Source organism: Falco punctatus (genome assembly GCF_963210335.1).
Source record: "Falco punctatus genome assembly, chromosome: 4".
Lineage (NCBI taxonomy): Eukaryota > Metazoa > Chordata > Aves > Falconiformes > Falconidae > Falco > Falco punctatus.
The window spans coordinates 61,635,564-61,663,127 of NC_137583.1; the positions used below are offsets into that span (position 1 = coordinate 61,635,564).

Genomic DNA, 27,564 nt, shown 5'->3' on the forward strand with positions numbered 1-27,564 from the left:
ATATTTAAGAAAGCTGAAGGTAATTTCAGTGTATTCTTCTTTGAAAATTAACGTGCAAATTATACGTTCTTCAAATCTCATGCTCATCTTAACTCTGAAGAAAAGTTAAGAAATAAATAACTGAACCAGGATGAAAAGTCCAATTTAGCACAAGTAACTTCAGTTTTGTACTACTTCCTCAATCCTGCAAACCCACAATTGTTTAAGTAATGTAACATACAAGTAGCTTGGTAGCAGCTGATAAAATTAATGACAACTTGTGTTTTCACACTGGTTGTCATGTTCTAATCACAAGTTTTGGCATTATATTATATGACACTTCAAAAATCTATGCAGACTACTGAGGCTCTGGAAGAAGTAATTTTATAGTGTTTTAAGACAAAGAATCCATTTTATTGGATGATTTATTCCCTTTTTCCTTATTCATAGGTGAATTAGAAGGCAAATACACCCCACAAATACCTCAAAAAATTGGTCCTTATCCTAAGGTGTTCATACCTGCATCACATATTTAACATTTTTACATACTAATGTTTTCAGAGTAAACAGAAAATGAGAAAATATTTGCATTTCCTTTTGATTTTTTCATTCTTTGTTGTTTAGTATATTGCATACAGCAATTAACATGGCAGAGTCCTGTGCTGCCTCCTAAATAGATTTAACCACATTAAATGAATCGGGCAACATAATGCACATTAAAATTCAGCATGAAAAAACACCATCTACACTAGACTGAAACATGTATTGTAGTGGTGTCAATATTAACTGCTACAACCCAAAACAAAACAAAGAACAACCTATGAGATAGCACAGAGAGCTGCAAGGTTTTTCAATTTATGTGACCAAAAAGCATTTCAGAAGGTTGCAGCACAGCATATAGACCACATACACTGCTTGTGACCACTCACTATCAATACTTTGATTATTACACACATCTTCTCAAAAACAAGGCTACATTGATTCATTCTGTCATCAGTCCTCAGACCATGAGGCATGTAAAAAATAATCACACAAAGTTACTGAAAAAAAATAGTGTTACTAAGAGTGGCCCATTTAGACAAGAAACGCAATTAGTATGCAATTAGTACATATAACATCAGAAACTTTATTCATCTACTTATTGTACAGGAATAAACACAAATACAGAGGTCAATTTCAGAAGTGCTAAAGACAAATCCTTTTCAATTCAAAGTTGGAGTTAAGAAATTAAAAATCATTACCAAGGCTAAGCATGTTACCGGATTATTAGAAAAGCTTTGCAAATAAACCTTAAGCCATGAAACGTTTTGGAAGGAATACAAGCCTTCAAACTCCTGGCATAAATCAAGCTTTTGCTATTTGCACTTTGAAGGTAAGCTCTCCTCACATAACAAGTTTTGCTATGTTCACCCACCATTGTGCTTCCTTTCCAGTTCTACCAGAAGAGCCCAACAGTAATGAAGCATTGATATTGATATCACTGCAGGAATACACACTCTAATCTTAGCCTACAGATATAATGACAAATGCTTTTTTCTTTTTATGTTGGGGTTTTTTTTTGTTCATAGTCCAGCCAAATAACACAGATTTTTATTCTACATTTTTTGCATTACCATGCCATGATTTGCAAGCACCCCACCCCCGCAACAGGTAGTTCTCTCAGTAAGTTAAAGCAACGTCACCATCCTAAAAAACTGAAAAGGCCTATGGAGAAAAAGGGAGCAAGCAAAAGACTGCCAGCTGATGAATCATTTTATGAAGTACTGAATAGAAAAAATTTCCATACTTTAAGAAAAGTTTTGGCCTATAAATCTCCTAAATAGCTTAACAATATTATTTCCTTCCTCATCACAGCTTTGAGCAATGCAAAATTCTCTTAGTTCAGCTAAATTCAGGGAATGCCAACTGGTTCTCTACAGCAGAACTAACAGGGCACTGGAAAGATTGCGTTCAGTATTTGTCACCAAGTGAAACTCTGCCAAGAGCCAAAAACAATGTGGTCTCTTTACACAACACAGTGCAACTGAGAGAGGTGATACGCCTTGCAGAGACTTCTTACCAGCCAGCTCACTGGCCTGGAGTGGGCGGGATTTCAGACACCAGTTAGACTTTCCAATGAAGTAGTATGTGTGTCAAGTTACTCAAAGCTCTTTCAATTCTTCCTCTGCTCACAGTAGTGAAAACAGATTACGTTTCCTCCCTGAAAACCAAGAAATGTGTGTCTTCTCAAGGCTCTGTACTGAGAACGAATGAACACTTACACTGAGTTTTAAAATATATATATGTATCTCCCTGCGGCCTGTAAGAAAAGGTAGGCTAAAAACTGATGAGCGTTTTTACGCATTTGATGTTCTCCATACCCTAGATGTGTTAGGATGCAAAAGGGAAAAGAATGTACTGGGACACAGAACACACAGGCCACAAATGAAGTTCACAGCAGCACAAAAGGCAGCCTCTAAACACTGCCAGTCTTGTGGCTTCATTTGGCTGCCATAAACACTACTAATTCTCAGAAGAGAAGCCACAAAGTATTTTAAAATGCTAACGAACAACTTCCTGCTAATCAAGTTATGGAAGTATGAGTCTTCTGCAAGACCCACTACAGGGCATGATGATACAATTCCATGGGATAAGTTGTGTTTCTTCTCAGAATTTTTTTCTAAGAAGGGGACTAACATGCCCTCTTCTCCTTACTCCTGAACGGTCATGCAGAAACAGTACAACCTGTTAGTAGAGCACAACCCATTACCACTGCAATGCTAAAGTGCTAACATTACTGTAATTATTTAATAAATAACATTATCGAATGTATTTCCCCAGTAAACATATAATAAACTCAGCTTCTCAAGCAAGGCTTGACTATACAATACCATAGAAGGTAGCAATGACACCTTTTTTCATCATTCCTGAAGGAAACACACCATATCTCTGCATGGGAGCCACGTTTAACAGTGCTGTTTTTCAGCTGTAACTGTCCAAAGATTTAAATGACAAATGCTGAAGATGGAAGATGTATAGTTGTGGAGGTAAAAGACAGAACAGGCAAGTTTTTGAGTTAAGGTGACCAGAAGAAGGACCACAGTTAGTCTTGTAAAAATCCTGTGCACCTCACTATTCTCCACAGTCAAAGTTTCATTTCAAGCCAATTCTCTCTACTTTCTACCCTTCTACCAGTTCCACATTTTGGTTCGCACCCTCATATGAGTACTGACACTCTCCTGCCTCCTTAGCAAGCCAGCCCAAGATGCTGAAATACATCTGAAGGACAGGAAATTAGTCACTTCTTGATGTGTTTAATATTTTGCCAGCTTAGGTCCCAAAACCGGTTTCCTTTAGGAGGAGAAGCTTCAACACTGGTATGAAAGAGACAGTAACACTGAATGGGAGGGCACAGGGAGAGAAGAATATGGTACAGTGGAAGCATCAACTGTAATGGCCCTAAAAACATCCCATAAGCTATCAAAATTAAAATATAAAAATTTTAAGTTATAGAAAATTATAAGTACACAAAGTAACAGTGCAAATCACTCTCATCTTGTAAGCAATAAACACTAATTCTTAACAAATATTATAACAGTAAATTCAGAATTTATCCACATGTTCCACAAACCCCTTTAAAAGAGATTAAAAAAAATTGAAGCAAACATAGCAACAGTCTCATACATTCTGACGCATTTTTGACCAACTAAAAGCAAACCAAAACAACATTCTTCTGCATTCCACATAATGACTTTTTTTTTTTTTTTTCCCCCAGCCATTTCACTAGGACTCATTCTTGGTGCAAGTGCTCCTTTTGAGTCTAATTTTCATCAGTACTCTTAATTTTTAAAGTCACATTCAGCGCTGAATTTTCCAAAGGCAGCCAATATTAAATGAAACTAAATCAGTATCAAATAAAGCAAAACTACAGAACAGAACAAATCTGTAAAGTGAGTAGAGGAAGAGCAGTGAGTGGAGGACAAAACTGTGAATATAGAAATTGCAGCTTTGCAAGAGTTGCCCACTTTTCCTGGAAGGCATCCTGTTTTCCAGCCATGTTTTTTTTAGAATAGTATAGGCATTTTCATATGTCTATTTTGTTGTTTTTGTTTTAAACAAGAGAAAAGGGTTGGGTTAAGAAACGCCTTCAATATTAAGTATGCCACTAAACAAGCTTTTGAAAATTACTAATCTGCAGTACAGCTGTAAGCCATATACACTTCTGTAACTAATCAAAAATCAAAATCATTAACTATGTGGTGTTTTGTTCTAAAAGGAAAAGATAACTTCACTTAGAGAAACAGAATATATATGGTAAATATACATAATGTTAACATAGTGAGAAGTAATACAAAAAAACCTACACATCCTATTTACACAGTGCTAACCGTTCCAGCATTGAAGCTCAGAGATCTAAAAGACTACTTCAAAACATTAGAACGCACATATTTCTCCCTTGAAGTCTCTTACATATTTGGACATATTTTTTAAGCTGATGAAACTTTCAGCACCTTCTTCACAATAGTAACAACAAAATACAGTATTTAAAAAGTTTCATATAACATAAGAACTCTTGCAGTATCAAAAACTTCATGCATTACTCAGAAACTGGAGACTGGTAAACTCATTAAACAAGTATGTTCAGAACTATCAATTTAGGCAGCGTTGCCTTATATAGTCATTAAAGCCAGCAAACAGACGATACAGAGCAAGAGGAATTGTTGCCAGTTACTTTGGACTGGAAAGTATGAGAACAAAACCTAATGCTAGCTGCCAGCTAATTCCTCTTCCCTTCTAACAAAAATATTGAAGAAAAGCTTTCCTTGGCTGCAGCCACTTGCTCTCTAGTAAGTGGACAGAATTTGGTTATTGCTATAATAAGCTTTATTTTACATTTTTCTACAGAGGTTAGAAAAACACCAAGACACACTGCAGTGGGGAGAAAAGTCTGCTTGGAAAAAAAAATATGAATTAATTATGGAATTATTGGAGTTATGGAATAATTTGACTCAAAGATATTTTGGGGACAATCCACCCTTAAGTTTGCTTGGACCTTGACCACTAGCTTTTAAATGAAAGGAGGGTGAAAAACACTTTTAATATTTTTGTAACTGAATACTTTTGGGAAGGGTTTGACTTTTTAGTTTTCATTCTCCAGTTTACTTCCTGTCATTTTTTGTCCCACTAAGTCAACCAGACCCCTAATAAAGTGGCATGGGGATAGAAGTAAAGACAACATTACTCTGGACAAAGTCTCTCCCAAAGTTCAGAAAGCTACAACCACAAATGAGAGGTGTTTCATTTGATATACTTCCAGTTTAGGATCTCAGGTGCAGATTGACTGAGTTAACCAATTCACAAATGCATGGCACTTAGCATGGATCTGGGACAGAAAGGACTGGCCACAGCTACCAGAGCTAAAAGGTGTCTGGAGAGGTATCTGGAACTACCAGAAATAAAAGGTTCAAACAAATCCTACCAGAGCACAATGCTGGGAAACAGAGGAAGTGTCAGGAACAGCTTACAAGCATGCCTGCTGCTGATCTCTCCCCTGCTATCCCCTACCAGCTTTCCTACCTCTCCCTCAGAAAGCACCAAAGAAGCTGTGGCTGCAGGAGGAACCCCAGGAAAGCAGCCCATATGTGCTGCACTGGGTCATAGCTCCAGCAGAATAGCTTCTGCAGAGGGACAATACACAGGTTTCTTTCTCAGTGAATACAAAACAGAACTGAGAGACAGAACACAACCACATCTACAACACAAAGATCATTCCTGGGGGTGGGCGAAAGTAGTAAGGCCTGTGTCCACACAACTAAACCCTTCTCCCTGCGCCTCTAAAATAGTGTTTGCACTTAACTTGTTTACTAGGTGGTCCCTGTAATGAGCTGGGTGCAGTACTGAGTCTGGAAATTGTTTGGAAGAGCACTAAATAGCAAAATAATATCAGAGTATGCTAACAATTACATAGCACAGACCACCATAAGGCAGTGTCCAGCCCGTCACAGCCCTGCTTCATTTGTTAGTATAAACACAAACATTATGTCCTAGACTCATGCTGCTCAGCCAGTGGGTAAAAAGGAGACAACTTAACCAGAGATCTCCTAACGTTTAGACTCGCTTCAAAGTAGTAAGTGGAAATCCAAATTTGGTTCATCTCAATGTACCTCCCCAACCCTTCCCAAATAAGACCAATGATGTTTTATCAGTTTGCATGAATTATTTCACTTTTAGAAAAAAAGTGACTAAACTATCCACAAAACATTTCCAAATTCTTGCACGTTTTACAAAGATTTAAGTTCACATTTGCTTTACACAAAACCACATGGTTTCTCTAGAGAGATGAAACAAGACACATAAATGACACCTTAAGTTTTTCCTAGGCCACAGAAACACCCATACAAACCTATCTTTTCAGCAAGTTCACAAAAATTTATCTTAGGACATTTGTTCAAAAGAATTGTTACAAGAATGTGATGTCATTGAAGAAAACAACAACATACCTTCTAAAGCTGTTGAAGTAAAGAATTCACTCCCACCTCCCAAACCTTGAAAACTAGATCAACTTTAAAAAGTTGCAGATTGCTGAGGAAACCACAATGATCAATCTGAGACCGTTTCAAAGTGCCTAAACCCATGTACTTGTAATTTATGATCTAGCATAATCTGAAACTGTACATCTTAACATCACAAGTTTTACTGTTTAATTAGAACATATCCAAGAAACAAAAGCCTCCAACAGAAAATATACTTCCAAGTAAGAGACAGAATCAATTTCTTCAAAGAAGTCTGTGCAGCACAGATTTCCATGATGTTCTCGTTTTTTAAGCTCTCTCACTGATACTTACTACAAACAAACTTCAAATCACTGGAACTGCCTTACACACACACATCAAAATATTTTCCAACGTGAACTGTGCAATTTGTATTATGTTCTCCTTTATATTTGTCTAAAATAAGGTTGTTTGCAACATCTGTGAGCATTTCCTGATGCATCTGCAGATTAAACCAGAAATTTCCTGCAAGTAGTAAAATCTAGAGTAGAATTACTGTCATATTTGATAATATTTAGTTCAAATAACACTGTAGGTTATTACTTATTTTCAGACAGTGAAAATTACATTTGCTATCTATCCTGTTCTATCAGTGCTGTACCAAGTTAACAGACATACTGGTGCTTGTCAGCCAATCTTACCTGCGAGATTCAGACTACAGCTTTTGAAGTGAAACAATCACTCCAAGGTGCAACAATCCACCATCTATAGTGCAAACTTCAATTACATACATTATCATTTTAACACAGAGGAAACAGTTGAACTGAAATTGTATCACTACACTACCCACGTTCCCAGGTTTCAAAACCTGTGTTACTTTCAAACATTGCACTTAAATATGAACTTTTTTAAATGTAGTAAGTTCAGCATGAAAAGGCAAGACAGGCATATAAAACAGGTGCTCATAAAAAGTAACTATCGGGTGATTTGTGATAGGCCAGAATTCAGAAAAATTTTTGGCCTTAGAAAACTTTCCTTAACTCATTTTCTACAAATTACTCAGATGCAGAAGTTTTCTTCCTCTTCACTGAGCTAAGAACCATTCTCCTAATTCAAGAGTACTTAAATAAGTCTGTAACAACTGCAACACTATTGAATCCTGCAAAAATGCACATAACTTTGGTGCCAGTCTCCATGATACAAATTAATATTGGCTAACCCAAATAATCCCCAGGCACTTTCCTTGTTGTTTGGGTAGTAAAGAACAGGGGAACCCTATGAAAGACTTCTAAAGTACATCACAGTTTCATTTAGATAAATGAATCAGTTACTTCAACAAAAAAGGTGGTAAAACGCAGCAGAATCCCATACAAATGCTATAATACCTTGAAACTAATTTCAGTTTGTACATAGTTATATTATTTAAAATTAAAACATTTTTTAATTATTAAGAAGTATTTTAACTCTTATTAAGTCAACATCAACCTTTCCAGTTAGAGCATGCCCAGGATCTCACCTTCTACAAGACTCACTAGGTTGGATACAATCTCAAGAGCCCACCTGAGCGAATGGTTCTGGAAAAGCTGTACTTACGTCAATACTAACAGATGATGCAGGTCCAATCTGTTCTTAAGAGCCAGCAGGGACAGAGATTCAGTGTCTCAAGGCAGCCTATTGCAGTGCTTCACTACCACTACCATACAGGCTTTCCTTCATCCCTCTTGTCTAGCCTGAATCTTCCTTGCTGTGACTCTTTGTTATCCTATCTGCCATTGATATACAGAATAGATTGCATGTTTCTCTTCCAAAAGAGCCTCTCACATTTTTTAAGACATTTTCTCCTCACTCTAAACTAAACAATTCCCATTCTTTTGGTCTGTTCTCGAGGGTCAAATTTATTCTTATCTCCCTACTTTGCACACTTTCCAGCTGGTCAGTATCTTTTTTGAAGGGCTGTGCCTAAAACTGAAAGCATTTGTGGGTTATTTTCTTGTTTACACATGTCAGTCTGGCTGTTTCAGTTTCATCCCAGCAAGGCCTTGTTGGCTTACCTACGTTTCACTAGTATTCCTGTCCAAATGTCCACTTTGCCCTAGCACATATTACAGTTGAATTACATGACACCCTCTCTCCCGCCAACTTCTGCTACTGTCATGATAATTTTGACTTCCAATTCCATCTCACACTGTGCTTCATCCATTCTCATCCTTGGGTCATTGGTAAATGTAATGGAAATTGCCTACCTGCTGTTTAAGATAAAAATTTCAATCATCTTAGCAGGTAATCTCAGAACACCCATTCTGATTTTAATTTGTGGTAACATCAGCATGGTTTTCAAAACAACTTCGCACAGATCTTGTGGAATTTTAACTTACACCATGCTCACCTACAGACTGTCATGAAGAAGCAGTAACAAGTTTACAAACAACCTAGATGGTATCTATTGATCTTCCTTTATCCAGAAGACTCAAGAAAAAATTGACAGCTTTGACAAAATACACTTCAGAATTCCAAAGTAATTATTATTCATCTTGGTTTCTTCTGGTATTCATAAAATTTGTCCACTATTTTTCCAGGAAAGCTCAACCAAATGGAAGTGATTTCCCAAATTCTTTCCTTTCGCTGCTTAATTCTTCCTCTATCGTTTTCTGACTACTGTCATCAGCACTCTAGAAAGAGCAGAAACAGAGATAAAAGTACTTACAGGTTTCCTAAGGAAAAAAAGAGATAGTGCTCCAATTAGGGGCATGTCTCCAATCAGTGGTTCCAGAATAACCCTCATAGTGCCATGGATCTGTGGAAGGGGAGGAAAAAAAGGCAATTAATTTACTTTAGTTCAAGTATTAAATAAAACGCATTCACTGGCAATGCTTACACTTCCTAGTTCATTAAATTTTTGATTATGGAAGAATTTCACATATACAGCTTTACCTGTCGCCCAAACCCAAAATATTTAACACAGGCACTAAATAGCTGGGCTTAAAAATTCATTATATTCTTCTACATGATGCTCTGTCATGTTAGTGGTAATTTTGCCAAAAATATGAAGTAGATCATCTATACAGCTCAATGTAAACCAGTGTGGCACAAAACAATGCAATGGCATCCACAGACACTAGAACAAAAGTAGGCAAATGCTTATAGGTATGTCAAGATACACCACACACACACACAAAAAGTGTACTGTTTTGCCTCATGAGAGAGAGAGAGATCTGTTATCAGAAAATTAAGGAATTTTGAGAGACAGTATCAGAAGGCAAGGCTACTAATAGTAACTGCATCTAAACTAGTAATTGCATCTCACAGTAAAATATTCAATAAAACAAAATTTTAAGCTCCATAGTCCCTTTACAAACCACATGAACATTGGACTGATGTGCAATTATCTCCATCTTCTTTCATACATATTTAAAACAGCTCTAAATCTAAAAGGAATTTACCCTTTCAGCTAAGTCATGTTACTGAAATTATCATGCAGTATCAATATAATGCAACTGAGAAAAAAATAGTAACCAATAAAACTACACCATTACTGGTTCCTTCTTATAAATTATTTCATTAGAAAATAATGTCTCAGTGATAACTCAATATCAAAATAAAAAAAAATTAATTTCACCTGTATACTTTTCACACCAGCTCTGCAGAAGTATCTCTTGATCTCCAAATCAATTTCACAGTTTCCAACAAAACTAAGACAAAAAAGGAAAGTATACATTTCATTTTATGGACTAAACCACAATACACCATTAGTTCTGTTTTGCACTGTCATGACAGTGATTTCACTCATACATCACAGCTTATAAACAAAAAATGAATGTTAAAACATTGAAGCATATAACAAAGTCAAGATTGTTAAAAAAATTACATCCGCTTCAAAACATCACCACTGTCATTAAAATCACTCCAATACATACATAGGTATGTTATCATCTCCAGAAGCATACATGAGATAAAACGTGCAAGTACCCTTACTATTAGGAAATAATGGACACTACTCATACCCCACCTTCAGGAAAGCTCTACGTTGGTATCATTGACAGCACATGAACCCAAACCCATGTTCATCTAATATAATCATGAGAAGCATTAGACAGAGATGGTTATTTCACTAGAAATCAAAGTTGTCTGAAATATTCAGAGACTTGCAAAGCCAGTCATATTTAGAAATTCCGTAAGCTGAATGGGCCGAGATGGATGATCCGCTAACCAAGGGTTATGCCAAAAACAGTCAAGCCCATTCCAAGGGGAAGGGAGAGAGAAGGTAGTGATTAAATTAGAAAATAATATATTTAAAACAATGCAATATTTTCCCTGAACAGGTCTTGCATCCCATTTTGGGGGATGCAAGGTCAAGGGCTTGAAATTTCGCAGATGCTGCTCTGTATCCCAGAGAGAGATTTGCACTAGACTGTAAAAAAAGGCCCATTTCTTTTGCCCATGCTACAAGGCTAAAAGATTATTTGAATGCAACTCAAGACTCAGATTTTAGCAGCTGCTTTTCCCAAAGCTCCATGCAGGTCAAGCATGTACCAGCAGAGTTGAAGAGATCTTTTCTAAGAACTGCTGCTGCTGCAAGCCACGTTAAGTCTGAAAACAAACTAATTCTGAGACTCAAAAAGGAATCTAGAAAGAAAGCTTGTGACTAACAAGGGAACAGGTTAATGATTCTACAGAATAAGTGCTAAAACCAAAAACCAACAGACTGACTTTCAAGCTACAGCTAGGGAGAGACTGGCTAGACAAGGAACCTGGCTGAGAAGATACAGGTTATAACAAAAGGACAAATGAAATCTGAAGAGCTTTCTGAACAAACTACCAGCTAAAAAAAAAAAATTTAAAAAAATATGGAAAAAAAAGAACTAAGTGGGGAGGAGATAAAGGGCAGCTCAGACTATGTCAGATACTGCTGCGAGCAGGGGAAATTTTCTCCTTTACAAGGCATCCCATTCCAAATTCCACAGTATTAGGTTCTAATCCTCAGATTAGGTTCCTCAGACCTAACCTGTACCATGAAAAACTGTTCAGCCAAGTTTAGGAGTTTGATGGAATTTTATTACAGAAATGTCTGGAAAGTTATGGAGAAAATGGAGTTGGCTCTCCTCACAGGTCCATTTTAGGATCAAGTCAAGGTAGAATAAATGACTGTAATAGTAAAAGCAGAACAGCAGGACTCCTGCCCCCTCTCCTCTGACAACTGATGGCCACTAGGTACTTTCAAAAGAAAGCAAAGCTGATTTGTAGCCACCTGTACTCTGTGTGATAGTGCTACCTATGGGATTTCAAGAAAACACAAATCTTATCAATCCCTTGAATGAACAATAGTGCTGAGACATTCTTGTAAACATCCAACACTGGAATGTATTTTCAACTATTCAAAAGATAACAATACACAGACTCATTTTGGTACCATGACCAGTTTGGGGAACTGGAAGACAGCAACATGACAAGGGTTTATGTGAAAGGAAAGCGACCACTGCTTTCCCCGGAATGAATGTAGTGTGATTGTACAGTTTAAAAATAGGAGTATTTTTTTTTAATACATCATTTAAAACTATGTAAGTTCTATTTTTACCTATCTAACTATATATAGAGATAGTAGATATATATATAAATATACACACACATATGTAATTGTGTAACAACATGACACAGAGAAGCAAGGTCAATTAAAACCTGTAACTCAAACCTCAATCTTGGCACTTCGTAGCATCAGAACTATTTGTGTTATGAAGACTGGGAAGCAATATGCTTGTTTGAAAATCCGTAATAACATGATGACAAACTGAAGTAAAAATAGTAACAAACTGCATTTGAGGGTAACAAGTCAACTGCTTTTAACCTTTTAATAAAGTTAAACATGGTTTTATCCCAAGATATTTGGCTGGGTCCACTAACAGTCAGTGCTACAGAATTCCACTGTAACATAACATACAACTTGAAGGCTCATTTAGTAAGTAAATTCTGTACATTCAGATCATAATATCCCAGAAATATTTATGACCCCTGTAATGTACAGAACACTAAGATAGATTACATTTTAATGGGGGCAGTCCTGTAAGAATATAACAGCAGATGTACTCAATCAGATAAAAAGCACAGTATACTGTGGATGGGGTCACTATATGACCATAAAAGATGCCCAGAAGAAAAACAAACAAACAAAAATAGGACAAACATTTCCCAGATTACAACGATCTGTGATACTGTACTCTGGGCTACCTTCATTATTTTTACAAGATATTTTGACTGCATTTTTACAATGGTCATCTGCCAGTACAATGGTAGTGATTTTTCTCCGTTCAAGTATGCCACATAAAAAAAAAAAAAAATACTTCCACGAGTTTAAATCTGCAGCCTAAAATTTTCTTTTTTTGTGTGTCATGAGACTGTGAAAAACAACTCAGTTGTATGCTATTAACAAGTATTTCCTCAATCTCTCAGTCTTTTTTGGCTTTCTTTACTACAGTTCACATTTAATTTGACAGTTTATCTTGGTTTCTGTTGATCCATAACTTTAAATTTTCCTCAAGTGTTTACTACATTCATGCATTTTAGCAAATGTAAGATTTATATTTATTATCAATTTATTTAGACTATCTTAATTGGCCCAAGTAGTTAAAAGTTTTCCCTCACACATCTTTGTCAGCAAAAAGTAACTTCTAAATTGTAACATAAGTTTTGACAATTTTTTAACATAAAGTTCACAGTAAGTAAGAGAAAGGTAAAGTGTTCCCTTTGCAAACATGGTCCTGAAATTGAATCTTTAAATACACTTTCCAATGAATGCTTTGTGGATTATCTAGTCAAGCGGCTTACAAGAGTAAAGTTCCTCACTGTATCCTGAGCAATGCATAGGACCTGTTTCAAAAGGTTCTGAAAAACACTCTGAAGCAATGATCAGAATGCACTTGATACCCCTGCAGAAACAATAAAAACTAAACCAAAACACACTCCTTTTGCAATTAAAAGCAAACCCTCAAAAAAAACTCAAAGAAGAGATACTAAAAAAAAACAAAACCCAAAGCTAAAAAATAGAAAAAAAAATTATAAGAAATGCTAAAGAAGTGTTTTGGAGACACATTGGAACTACTTAAATGTACTGTAAGGAAGGTCCAAAGCCAATACATATACCCAATCACAAACAACTGACAGTAGAAAGGGCTAAAGGATGCCACACTAGTGAAACAGCAGGACAAAAGGAAATTATTACAAGAATGGATGTACTAAAAATTTGAAAATATAAATAAAATAAAATCTTTCCTTCTTTTCCCCCTGCCACCCCCCCCCCCCCCGGATTTGACTTCATACAGCTATTCTTATGAGTGCTTAGAGAGAGACTGTTTTCCTTCTCAAATGTGTTTAGGGAATTAAGGGTTTATAGAAAGCTCCTAACTTTGAAATTAAAAATAAATTAGATTGTTTTAATTTTAATTTAACTGGAGATTTAAATCTATAGGGGTAAATACTCCAAAGGACAGACTTTTCTCTAATACTGACCTGTTCTTGATAATCTTACAAAACTGAACTAAAATATCCTAGCAATGGACCCCTCAGGAACATAAAACAACAAAACAACAACAACAAAATAATCACAGAGTCACACATGATACTGGAGTGCCATCTATTTAAAACTTGTAGAAATAAAAGCCTTTGAAAAAGAGCCCTTGTCCTTGACACTTTCTCATTGGGTAAGTCTTAAATATGAAATGGGACTTCTTTTGATGGTGGTTTTGTTTAAGCCTTAATTGCTAGAAGCTATGACAGTCACTCTCTAGCACTCTTGTTTCCATGCTCTTCCTGCAAGCTTATGCCACTGACAGCAGGGGCAGACTGTTGGGGTAAATGGGCACCTAACTGACTCAGCACTATCGTCTTTATTTAAACCACTTCAAGGAATTTATTTCAGTCTTTTAGACTGGACTCTACTCTAGCTGTTACCACTTCTCAAGTAGGTTGCAATGTAATGCATTGAGACATATGGGCCAAGATTTACTTCCAGTCTAAGTAACAGGACATTAATCCTGAAATTTTTGTGCAAAACTTCTGTCCTTTTTATGTTTATCTGTCCCAACCCAGTTCATGAAAATGAGCAGGAGTAAAAACAAAACAACAAAAAAAGAAAGACTAGATTTACCCTCTCCTCCTGTGGGAGTAATCCTGCTTTAAAGAGAAGAAGTGGTCCTGTGAGACTTGGCCTCTCAAACGCCTGAAAAAAACAGCTTCTCAAAAACAAGTCTTTTACTGTGTCCATAGCGGTCAGACAAGTCTGTTTTCCTGAGGGCTTAAGTCTGAAAAGGTGAGGCTGTTGTCACAGCTGCTCTCCAAAGCAGCAACAAGGAGAAAACTGAAGGAAATTTATCCATTAGGGCTAACAGCATCCACCCCAGTGAAACACACTTTCAAGACACAATGCTGCTGTATTTTGTCCAGCAACACCAATCCCTGGTTTGGATAGCTGTCTTTTTCCTATAGAAATAAAGTGATTTGATTTAATAAAGATTGGTCCCTGCTCACAGGTGTAGCCCCCCTGAAACCCAGGAAAGAATGCAGCAGCAGCATCTTCTCACTCTGGCACCCAGCTTTGACAAAAAAAAAGCAGTCTTCAACATAGCTGAGATTTACATAAATAATTCAAAATTAAGAATAACCAAGTTCAAACTTTGGAAGTAACTCTGAAAAAGAGAAGTTGAGAGGCCTGATTTCCCTGGCAGTAACCAGCAGGGTAGCAGCAAGAAACACAGAAGGCTGCGGTTTGCTGGATCATCAGTGACTGACAAATCTGGCCTTTCCACAACCTACAAACAAGTGAAAGTAGTCACTGTAACACATAACAATTAAGGCCAAATACAAAACCTTTGCTGGGTTCACTGACTGCACTTTCAAAACTCTGTAACTGCAGACTGTGCAGACTTTGGCAAATGTTGGGTAGATCTATTCATAAACCTATACCAACAGGGACATAATGAAAGGGGCAAAGAAAACTGAAGCAGCAGACTGCAGTCGCTCTTGCATTATAAAAAACAAATTTAATTCGGTTACATATGACCACAAGTCCTTTGGTAGCTATCATTCTCTTTTTCTAACACTGTGTTTATAAAAAAAAATAATATTTAAGTAACCGAGAAAAATAAAAAAATCCCAAGCATCTTACTGTACCTTAAATTTTAGACTAAACCGCAAGGAAAAGTTTTAATACATGAGAAAAAAATAGTGCTTTAGGCTTTAGAAAGTACTTTTTTATTAACCAACATTAATGATGCAGTCATACTGAGTCTATATGCTATTTCCCTCAGATAAATGTTATTTACAGCATGCAGTTCCTTCCTCCATTCATACACAATTGGAACTAACTACATTTGCATTAATGAAGCAATTATTCTCCTTTCAGGACAACATAATGCTGAATCAAGCAAAGCATATATTATAAGGCATGGACATCATCATAATATAGAAATAAGCTTACCTGATTTGAAGATCCAAAATGATCTGCCTTTTGTCCACATTTTCGGTGTACACTTTTACACCATTTATCCGCAGAGGCTGAAACAAAGCAGCAAGTAAAAGTTGCATCTTTCTACTGAACTATATCATATTAAACTCTTAACTTTGAAATAAAGGTGAAAATACACACATTCATGCCTGAAGTTAAGAATTTACTATAAGCATTATTAAGAGGTGTGAAGCAAGACTACCAATTTAGCTCAAAGTTAAGAATCACCTTGCTAGGATTCACTCAACCATGCTTCTGACAATTACCCTGCATTTAGGCCACTAGATTTCAAGATTTACAAAAATTTAGTATCAAGCTTTCTCTCTCCCCCATCTGTATGAATGTAAACATCTCATTTCTCTGTACTAGTATATGCCTAATACCCCCAGACAACTAAAACAACAAGCTAAATTTAATTCACAAAAATTAAGTGGAATTTAGTCAGAATGGATGGAAAAGTACTCATAATCCCCCCAAGAATTTCAACCACTCTGTGCTCTTTATCTAAACTGTTGTACTTTCCCTCTCTCTCTCTCTCCTTTCCTCTCCCTCTCACACAGAAACAACAGATATCAATCAAACACTCATCAAACACCAGATGGGAGAAGGATGACCCTACTTAGCATCACCTCCTGTGACATTTTGAGGTTTTATTTTCTGGAAAAATTGCCATACTTCTGTTTATATCTTGTAGTAATTTAAGTAAAATGGAAACCTCATTGCTGTCAGATTCCCATTGTGTGTGTGGCTGTGCACCTCACAGGATGCAACTCAATCAAGGCTGCAATACAAAGTAAGAATAGCTGTTTCTCATGTCTAAGATAACACAGTTCACCCGCAGAAGCATAAAGAGCTGTGGAAGCTAATTTAAACCCTACTTAAAATTAGTATGGCTTAAAAGGAATGCAATTCTACAGCCTGTGTATTAGGTGTATTAGGGCAGGGCAGACCCCTGTGTAAAAGGACTTACAACTTTAAAACAAAACAAAACCAAAAAAACAATCACACAAAAGGTTCTGTAAAGTGTAATGAACTCTTATATACATGAAATAAGAGTCACAAAGAGAAAAATCATTCACCTTTATCACACCCAAAACTTAATTTCAGTTTTCCTAACATATGGGGAAGGGGGGGGTGGGGGTGGTGGTGGTGGTGGTGGGGGCACTGATTTTTAAATCCTTACTTTAAATCTCATTTATGACAAGCAAGAGGAACACAAAAGACAACTTTACAAAAAAACAGTTAAGCCATATCTCAACAGACAAGTTCTAGCTGATACTGGTAACAGTAATTAGTGCCAAACTTATTGCAAGCAGAGGTAACATGCTTAGCTCGGACTGGTCAAACAGGCTCTTCTGCAGCTATGAAAGAGTTATACTTTATGACCCCTTCTTTCAGGGGACCTAATAGAAGATAGACACCTATCTGCTCCTTGATACTGTGTTATGTGCAGTCCTTTGGAAAGCTGAGCCAGCAGCTTTGTCATTGGACTCCGTACATAAGGTGATTAAAAGTTCATCTGTTACAAGAAAGGTAATTGCACTTGCATCATCTGGTGAGAAAGGTATAATGGTCCCTGCTCACTTAATGTACAGCATTACATACACGATATTAAAATCATGTTGCTATGAGCTCTCCACATGACTAGAGTTACAATACTTTGAGACTTCTCAGTTCTCAGGCAAATTTCCAAAGCAGAGACCCCAGGAAAAACATTAAAAAAAAATAATAATGCACACTCTGCTAAAAAAGCCACACACATTTTTATTTTAATGTTACAACAGAAACCAGAATAAGGCTTACCATCAAGTGTCACGGAGAAATGTTTTTGTGTAGATTTAAACAGGCTACATGAGAATGGCAAGTAAGACAGAGGCTCTTAGAAAACCCTCAGCAGACACTGACCTGATGACCAATATCAATCTTTGTAAAACTGAAGGTACTGAGGTGGTTGTTTGCTCCTCTTACTGCTGGTTCTATGGTCTCCCGGAAGAGTTTCTCAATAAATTGGCAAATAAAAGGCCACATCTGTTTTACAGTCTAAGGAAAAAATAAATAAATAATAAATCTACTTGGAACACAACTTCGCACACAACTAAAACCCATTCTTTAAGGCATATGTAAGATTTTTTGTACAAAACTTTAAACCTACAAGTTTTCTATATGTTTCATTACAGACATAAGAAGGACTGGCTCCCCTTTTTACATACAGGAAAGCTTTCTGGAATTCTCAATTTGTGTGTTTTACACATTTGCATAGATTTGAAGCACTGGAGGAGGACAAAAACAGTATCAAGAATTTTCTTTTATCCCACAAATGCCCATGCATTCAGCACTGATGCTGAATGCTGGGGACAAGGGTGAAGAGGGTTAAGTTTATTTGCATGTAAAGAGAGGAATAAGAAAAAATGGCTCAAAGGCATTTCTTAAATACATACATAAAGTTTACAAAAGTAAAAAATACAGTATTTTACTGTCATATCTGAAAATTCTATATTCTATTTATTTTTTTCTCACTATTCTCTAATTAACTCATGTTCTTCTATGCTCTTTGAATACAAGATATTTTAAAAAATCCCAGGCTATAATCTATACCTTAGATTATCACACATACAAATCAAAACTGCAAAACTGATTTATTTTTAGATTGTAGGTCAGGAACCTACAGTAACTGGAAAGTATCCCAGACAAGCAGAACATAAAAGACTGTTTAGAGCTGCTATGACTTCCACACAATTACAGCTGTCCTTATTTTAATGTCACTTCAAGTCATTCTTCAAAACTCACAATTTCAAGACCATGAAAACAGATTTAATCTTTCTCATGACTAAATGGATCAACGACTAGAAGTTCAAGTGTATAAAGTGCAAAGAAAGTTGAAACTCCTCTGATCTCAGATTCCTGCCTCACCATTTTTTCTTTTTTTCACCTCAGATCACCCTCCCCTCCCTTCACATTTAGGAGCAATGTTAATCACTACTCTTACCTTGTTCAGCCATTCTGCCCTCTCTGTGTCTGGAAAGTGAACCTAAAAAAAAACAAACAAAAAACCCAAACAAAAAAATTAATAGAAATACAAAATGCTTTTTACTTAATCATGTCCAGTCATTACTAAAACAGGAAAGCTTAAGGATTGCCCTACAAGCAATGCATATAGTGAACAACATACCAAGCAGTTAACATTCTTGACAAGAATATTAGAATTCAAGCAGGTAAAATATGAAATCATTTCTAAATTACATAAATACATAAATCCAAGCATACATTTAATAGATTTAATAGTGGCACCTGAAATAAAGTATTGCTTTAACACCATAAAAAAAAAAAAAAGCATAGCTGACACAGCTAATGTCAACTGAATTTAACTCTTGTGTTTCTGGGGCTTTTAACACGACACACATGACTGCCAGAGTCCTGACTGTACTTTTACTTCCTTTCATTCACGTCAGAACTTCTGCAATATCGACAAATCATGGCTAGAAATATTTAATCAGTGAAGCTGAACTCAGGAATATGGATTTAACTTCTGACAAAAGTCCTTAACATTTTTAGCGATTCCTTTTCTCAGGCAACTGCAGAAATCAATGAGACAGAAGTTTAATGGTATATACATGGTATGGGAAGTACCTATCACAGCAGGAAAACACCAATTAAACGCTGGAAGAACAGATGCAGTTTTCCAGACACAGAAGGAGAACACAGTTAGTAGCTTTACATCTTACACACACAAAAAGATAAAAACCTGAAGCACTGCAGCAGAAGCAGAGTTAAACATTTCTTTAGAAACTAACAGCTTCTACAACAAGATGCAGATCACACTTCTGAAACACAAAGAGCTTTGGAACACACTAAAAAACTGTGACCTACATATACTGACTTTCATGAAGCAATGTCTCAACTGAATTGCGAAGTCTTAATCTCTTCATAGCATAACAGATTGTACCACTGGTTTTAACAACAGTGCCCACTGGTTATTTTTATTCTACACATATCCTAAATGTGAAAAGTCAGTTAAATATGTACTTTAAAACTTTACTTTCAACAAGTTGGATTTGAAAGCAAACTCCACTAATGATTTCTTTATTTATTTTTTATTAAAGTTATGCATTAACAATCAGCACTAATATATCGTTGAATATGCTCAAGTTAGATTCAGAGAAGTCCTTAATAATTTCATTTAAGCATCCATGTTTTAGCTATGCTGGAGGATTGGCCCCTACAGCAAAATCTGTATTGTTAGTTATTTCTCTGGTCTATTTCTTCCTCAATATTCCTGGGTTCAAAACTAAAGTAAACTATACATTTTTACAGATTCTTAAAGAATTAAAAACACTGCCATCTTCCACTGTCAAGAGAGGCTTTTAGAAGCCTTTTTAAAATACTTTTAAAATATATATCACACATCTATCAAACCCATTACAAGTGGCACAAAAATGACCAGTGATCTGCTTGACTGTAATAAAAACATTCAATGGCATTTATTTTACTTTGTGAGTTCAAACAATAGAATGATTAATAATAGATGGAGAAGTTTTTGAACCGTATTATATTTTATTTATTTATAACTAATTTCCTAGAAAATTATGGTGGGTAGAATGTCTGAGGTCTGTATTTAGAGGGTTGGGTGAGTGGTTTCTTTCTTTCTTAGAAACAAAATACTTTTTTTTTGCATTTGCAATACAGGCAATTACTGTATGCTATGAATTTACATAGCTGAACAGAGCTTACACTCAATTTTTGCCTTGCAGGGTTCTCAAGTTGCTTCCACTGGTAAAAGTCAAAGAAACAAAAAGAATGAACACTATCGTTAACCCTTATTATAATAAGGAATATTTTAATCTTTCTCATAAAATACTTGACTTCTGAATCTGCAGGCGGACCATGTGCCAATTTTCAATAATTAATTATCTCTTAAGCATGATGTTGGAACAACATGAATATTGTCATTTGCTTAGGAGAGTGGTCAGTGATGTTCACAAGGTGGGAACTCAAGAGCTGTTCCACACAAGGAAGAATATGAACTACAGCTATTGTAACGAATGGCAACAAAATACATTGAAAAGAAACAACAAATTAAATACATAGATGAGGAAAGGAAAAGAAAATTCATGGAAATACCAAAAGAAAACCTGTCTGCTGCAAGTCATGCAAGATGTAGCAGTTATCATGTTCACAATTGATTTTTAGTCTTTTGTATAAGTATGCAGTTGACATCAACAGGAGAGCCACACTAGACTGAGAAAGACTTTCCATTCTAAATACAGCCTCAGTCGAGATGAAATTCATCTTCCTCCACTGCATGATCCGACTTCCCAGACCCAGGGTATAAACTCCCCAAGGCACAGGCCACATTCCCTACACTATGCACATGCCTGACATTCAATACGTTTCCCAAATAAAACAGGTAGCATGTCTCTTGTACCCATTTAGCACCCAAATTATGTACCCATTCGTCCCAAATTATGCAGAATCACTTGAGATAGGCTGGGCAATTTGCAAGAGGTTACCATACACTAATATCTACTCATATACACCAATTTATTGATTTTTAGTTTTATCTACTATACAGTCTTTATTAAGACCTTGCCTAACAGGACATGGTTCTTAATTTTCCCACAGATTTAATAATTACTTGTCCTTCAGTGTGCCACACCTAACATTACCTGAGTTAGTACTAGAGCAACTCCTTAGTTATATCAGCCTAGTTTACTTCTACAGCTGCACACATTAATAGGCAAAAAAATAATACAATTAATTACATATTGCATTCCTGTTCCTCATCCCTTTTCCATTCTTGCTTTTCCACCCCGTCCACTTGTAACATAATTCCATTGCATTCAGCATCTATTCTGATACCTCTAATAGACAGAGCACAACCTTCCATCTTCAAGACTCTGAAATTTTTAATACAGTTAATCTTGAATCAAAAGTTGAGCTTTATTTAAACTTCAGATGCTCCACAACCAGACAGGCTGAAAACAAGACATAAACATGTATCAATCTACTAATTCCATACATTTTTAGCCTGCTGCATGAGACTGCGATATTAATGGCAAAACCGTATTTTGCTTTAAGAATTCTTGATATCAAACACAGTCTTACACAAAGACAACTGGGGAAAGCCTGAAGGATGGAAGCTGGTACTCTAAATCAGTCAGGACAGACATAAGAGCACTGAGGCAACTGCACAAACATTTTATGGCCAGAAACAGAAGTTGAAATCAGACTAACCGATGAGTAGTATCTGTTAATTCCTGTACAAAATGTATTAGACAAGTATGACAGAAAAAGACAAAGAGTCAAGACTTCAGCAAAGACAGTGAAAGACTAAAGCATTTTCCACTTTGCTTCTGTTATTAAATTGCTCATGCAGGTTTGGCAAGTACTGTCTCATTTCGACTGCTTGGTGTAGTTATTTATTATTCAAAGGAAAGTACAACTAGAGAGAACTACTGCAAGAAATACCCTAACAAACATGTTCAACACCAAAAACATTATAATATTACATGTTTCAGGAATACTCTAGTATTAAACATTACATTGCAAAATACTTGGAAGTACTCAAAAGATGCATTTATGCACATTAAAAATACATAATTTAGCTTTCTCACACAACTGCTTGTGCTCAGCCCTAAACAGCTCTCACGTTTACTTTCTATTTCTGGTGTGCTCATATCCTGCGTTGTCAAAACCTCAATTCAGAACATATGTTTTGTAATGATCAATAAGATACCCGAAAGAACCCAAGGAATGCAGTTCCTTGTTCTGTCCTAGAAGACAATAAAAAAACCAGAAGAAAAAAAAAAAAAGGAAAAAAAGAGAAAGCCACTAACAAGCTCCTATTTCTGTAGTAACAGCAGAATGTTTCTTACCCAGAATGATTTTATTATTCAACTTCTCTATATACGCTCTTCATATTGGCTAAATTAAGTCAGTTCTCTGCCCAGATGATTATCTGCATCTTTCTAAGGACAAGGCTAGACAAAACGTAATAATCCTTAAACTCAAACCCCAGGGACTAAGGATTGGTGGGAAATTTTGAGAAGTCAAACAGTAATCAGCAAATGATAGCAAAGGATTTTCAAAGTGTAAGTAATAATAATAAAATTGCTGCCTTAAATATAATCTTTTGTTCACACAAGGGAGGTTTTACATATATACAAAATGTCACTAAAAGCAAGTATTGACAAGAAAATCAGAAAGAATGAAGTTACAACACCCTTCTGGAAATAACAGTGAATTGCTTTCATCACAAGTTACAGGTGTTAATAATCTACTATAAAATATAAATTGCAGTTGTTATTCACTGATCCCCTCACTTTAAAACATTTATCTTTGTAGCCTTCTCCACCCTTAAAGCTATTTATCAGTCAGCCCTTGTTATATTTAACTTCTATTTAATGATTATGATTAATACATAGGTCCTAATCATCATTTACATAAACTGAAACATCAAAAATGGCACCTATATTCAAAGTACACAACTACTGCTATTGACCAGAGTATTCCATGAAGTGAAAACTTTTTTTGCTGCAAACTAATCACTTTCTCATTAGTTGTGTATTACAGTAAAGGAAGCAATAAAAGCAGTTAGCTTAAAAAAACCAACCACCCTCACCACCACCACCACTACGTATGGGCTTTTTTTCCCCATCTATCCCCCTCCAAGGATTAAAGGTAAGAATTCAATTTCAGACTACATTAAAAATAATGTGTTACAATAGTTATGTTTAACAGATACTTGAGTCAGCATTACTTAGCTTATGTCTAGTCCCTTCCATTTGCAGTTTACTTGTTGCTCTAGATAGAAATCTTACACTATATCAGTAACTTCTTGATTAATTATAAGGTCACACAATATAACTAAGTTTCTTGGTGTGGTTACAATATAATTAAGCATTCTTGGAGAACAGTTTTCCAATTATTTCCCAAATATCTCGTATTGGATATTGATCCCTTCTGCTTACTTTGGAAAGCTAGTTACATACAAAATTCTCCTCTCTACCAAAAGCATATTTGCCTATCTTAAATGTAAAAATATAAAAGGGTAGTGCAATTAGTCTCCATAGTCTCATCAGCGGAGAGTGACAGCATCCCATAGAAGGAATTCAGAACAGAAGCCCAACTTAGGTGCTTTAAATCACCTTCTGTGATTTAGCACAATGCATAAGCAGTTATTTAACTACTAAACCTAAAGCTAGGTGGTGTGGCAAAAAAAAACCCCACTCTAAACTCACTGCACTTGTAACTCAAAAAGGCCAGAGAAATTTAGTAGAAGAATTAAGGAGGAATCCTAGCATGACTAAAGAGTGTTGTACAGTGATATTCAAGCTATTCACTTCAGTATTTTCCAGTCAGTAAAGCAGGCTGGCCTAACAACATATTAAGTAAAACAGAGGCAAGCAGGGCTCATGGCTTGATCCCATGTATTACAGCCAACAATGCCTTCTCCCTGGAGAAACAAGGGGCAGCAGTAGGTCAAGTATTTGTTCCTTTCCACAAAGGAATCGGCGCACTCTTCTGCTACTCAACACAACCTGAAGAGGCTTAACCTCAAACACAGACTGGGGGAACAACTGTTCCTAACAGGAAGGAAAGGGGATGGAAGGGAAAGCAAAGCAGCCAGGCTGTCTTCTGTTACTCCAATAATCTACCCCCAGGGTTATCCTAGCAATCTTCCCAACTACCAACCCCAGAAATACCGTAGCTCCCATATCTTCTGGATTACAAGGGAAAACACAGTACATATCTACTGTTGCAGAACTGCAGGGTTCAGTATTCCTGAAAGAGAACATTACATTGTTAATGAGGGTTCCTCAAAAATGCTGCAATTAACCACATGCCCTTGCCACTAAATTAGCAAACAACTGCTATTTCCATTATTCTTTGGTAATCTGATTCTGTTTCTGTTTAGCACACTTTGGCATGCATGTTGTGTTTGCAGTCTTAAATATATTTAAATGATTTGCACAGCAAAATTTGTATTCAGTATTACAAATGCTGTATGTTTTCAGTATGGGGATTAAGCAAGCACTCTTGAAACAGTTTCACTGAGAATCATCAGGGGCGTGTTACGTATGTAATGTCTTTCAACAGAAACATCTGGAAGATCCAGAAGCAAGGCTGAATACAGATAATCACTTCTGTCAAACACACTATGAAAGCCCACAAAGTACTTCACAAAATGGCAGTTAGAAGGACCCACGTAAATCAGCATGATTAACCTAAAATTAAAAGCTATATAAAATAAGCTATACAGGCTTTGATAATAAATGCCCATAAACACATAAAAATAGATAAATAAATAAATCAAACATTAGAAAATTAAGGCCAGGGCAAAGAACAAAACAAAACAAACAACCCTAAACCCATAGACATACACACACACACAGAGTAAGATACAGAGAGAAAGGAGGTGGGGAAGGGCCCTAGAGCTACTGCCATAGCTCTCCCATCACTATATAACCTGAAAGTAAAACGGAAATATTGGAAAAAGTGGAAATATATCTAAGTGGAAGAAGCAGCTGTAATGCCAAGCAAGGTTAAGGACTGTATGTATTTATAAACTGGAACATAAGCCACTTGGACAACACACTGGAAAACAAAATAAACCTTTAAAAAAAAAAAAGTAATTACATGCCCTTTGAGTCAGATTTGCACCTATGAGACAAGAGTGGTATTAGAAACACATACTTGGTATCCCACCAAATGTTCCTAAAAACATTCCACCAGCACAAACACTGTCATCCCACGTGAACCGCCATTATCAGTTCAGCAAGTCCTAAGAGCTGCCACAACAAATTATAGACAGCTATTCGGCACACGTTTTCCAACGTGATCTCTATGTATTTTCTACTGCCCCACAAGCTATGTGCTTCAGTCACTGTGAGCATCAAGGTGAAAAATAATTCTTTCAACAACACAGCAATTAAACACAAAACAAGTTGGCACTTGTAGCAAGTCTGAAACAAATGGCTTTTCAACACCTCTGGGTTTCAATACGAACACAGGAAAGCATCTATAATAAAATTAATATACCTCAAGTAATAAAACTGAGATTCTTTATATGACACAAAGTTTTATTTCATTGCAGCCTTCTGTTACCTCTGTTCCTCTCTTCTTCTTAAAGGTCTAAAGAAAGGCCTAATATACTGACCAGTTCAAACTTCGAATAAACAGTAGCTCACATACTCAGGATACTTCAGCATTCTGGTATGCCCTAAAGGCCACAGACAATATATCTGGAAGACAGGAAAATGACTAGCAGCACATAGGCTGTTTTTTGTAAAGTCAGGCTAAACTAGCATAAATTAGGTCTTCATAAAATGCTGCAAATGGTAGCAGCACTGTAAAAAGAGCCACAACTATCCATAGACACACTGTTGAACTCTACTAAAGCCCAAACTACACAAGAAGGATCTCACATCCACCCTTTCTGCTGTGCCAGAATTAAAACATAGAACTAAATTCAAAATATTTAATACTTCTTTAATACTTCATTTTACCAATGACCATAAATGTCTTTATGCTTCTCATTTAAATAATACAAAGATATATATATTATAAAAAGAGACTTCAAAAGTTGTCCCTCTGTTTTCCGTCTCATTACAGTGAATTCTGTAACAGCATCTGGAAAATTAACAATCCTCCAGTTTTTGCTAGCAGCCTAGCAAAAAACCTCATCAGCTTCAAGTTTTGACAGCTGTCTGCTCAGAATCCATCCCTCTGCAACCCTGCAATACCACCAGAACATTCTCACCTGGACACACACCCCCAACTTCAAAGGCAAACAATGTCTTTGGCAATGCAAAACACGCTTATTTGCAACAGAAAAGCCCTGGCTAAAGAGGCTTCAGAGCTCTGCGAAAGGGCAGCCCAGAAGCGAGTCGTGCAATTCAGAACTGAAGGATCCCGAGACCTTACAAAGCACAACACTTTCATTTTCTCCATGCATGCCTTTCACTTCAACATCTATTAAATAGGCTTCACTCATAATGGCAGCGAGGCTTGTCAAGACTACATTCCTTTTCAGCAATTTGACTCACCAGTACAAAAACTAAATAAAAATTTGCCTAAGTGCTGCTATTTTTGCAGAGATAGAGCAAGCATGCCGCAATACAAAGTTACCCAGAAACCTCCTACTTAGCTGCAGCTTGCCGTAATAAAATCCTCCGGGATACACATTATAAGCAGCTGCTCTGGAAGAATGACAGAACAGTAGTCTGCTAGTAAAGGAATGGGGAAATCCTGCTTTTAGCTTGACATTCAGCCTTTGCAACCCCAAGTCGAGGAAAGCTGCTCAGCCTAGAAATTAAACACTGAGCATCATTAACTTCCAGAAGCATCCTGGCTTAATCATCTGAGGCACCACATAAAACGAAAATTCCTTGCTTTAACACTAGGGATTACACAATTTCCTTCCAAACATCTGGAAATACACTGGCAAGGATTTCTGTCATATCTGGATGCAGAATCCACCCTAATTTAGCCCCACTGTGTCTGCTGGAGGGAACCACATAGCTTTCATTTGCTCATCTGTTGCTTCTTTCTAAACACAAAACTTTTAGCCTTCAGTCCCCTACCACAGCTTCATCTTCTAGTGCAGCCTAAAATTATCTTCAAGTA

General features: G+C 36.4%; 1 protein-coding gene across 2 annotated transcripts in view; it reads right to left on the reverse strand.

Annotated features, from left to right (window-relative positions):
- The window catches only part of ESYT2 (extended synaptotagmin 2), an 84,418-nt gene that overhangs the window by 36,191 nt on the left and 20,663 nt on the right, over positions 1 to 27,564 (reverse strand). For both annotated transcript variants that reach the window (XM_080385842.1, XM_080385843.1), the window contains exons 2-6: positions 18,926 to 18,967; positions 17,845 to 17,979; positions 15,913 to 15,989; positions 10,066 to 10,138; positions 9,154 to 9,243 (exon numbers count right to left, since the gene is read on the reverse strand). In XM_080385842.1, coding sequence (XP_080241968.1) covers positions 9,154 to 9,243; positions 10,066 to 10,138; positions 15,913 to 15,989; positions 17,845 to 17,979; positions 18,926 to 18,967 — 417 coding nt within the window. The remainder of the gene's footprint in view (positions 1 to 9,153; positions 9,244 to 10,065; positions 10,139 to 15,912; positions 15,990 to 17,844; positions 17,980 to 18,925; positions 18,968 to 27,564) is intronic.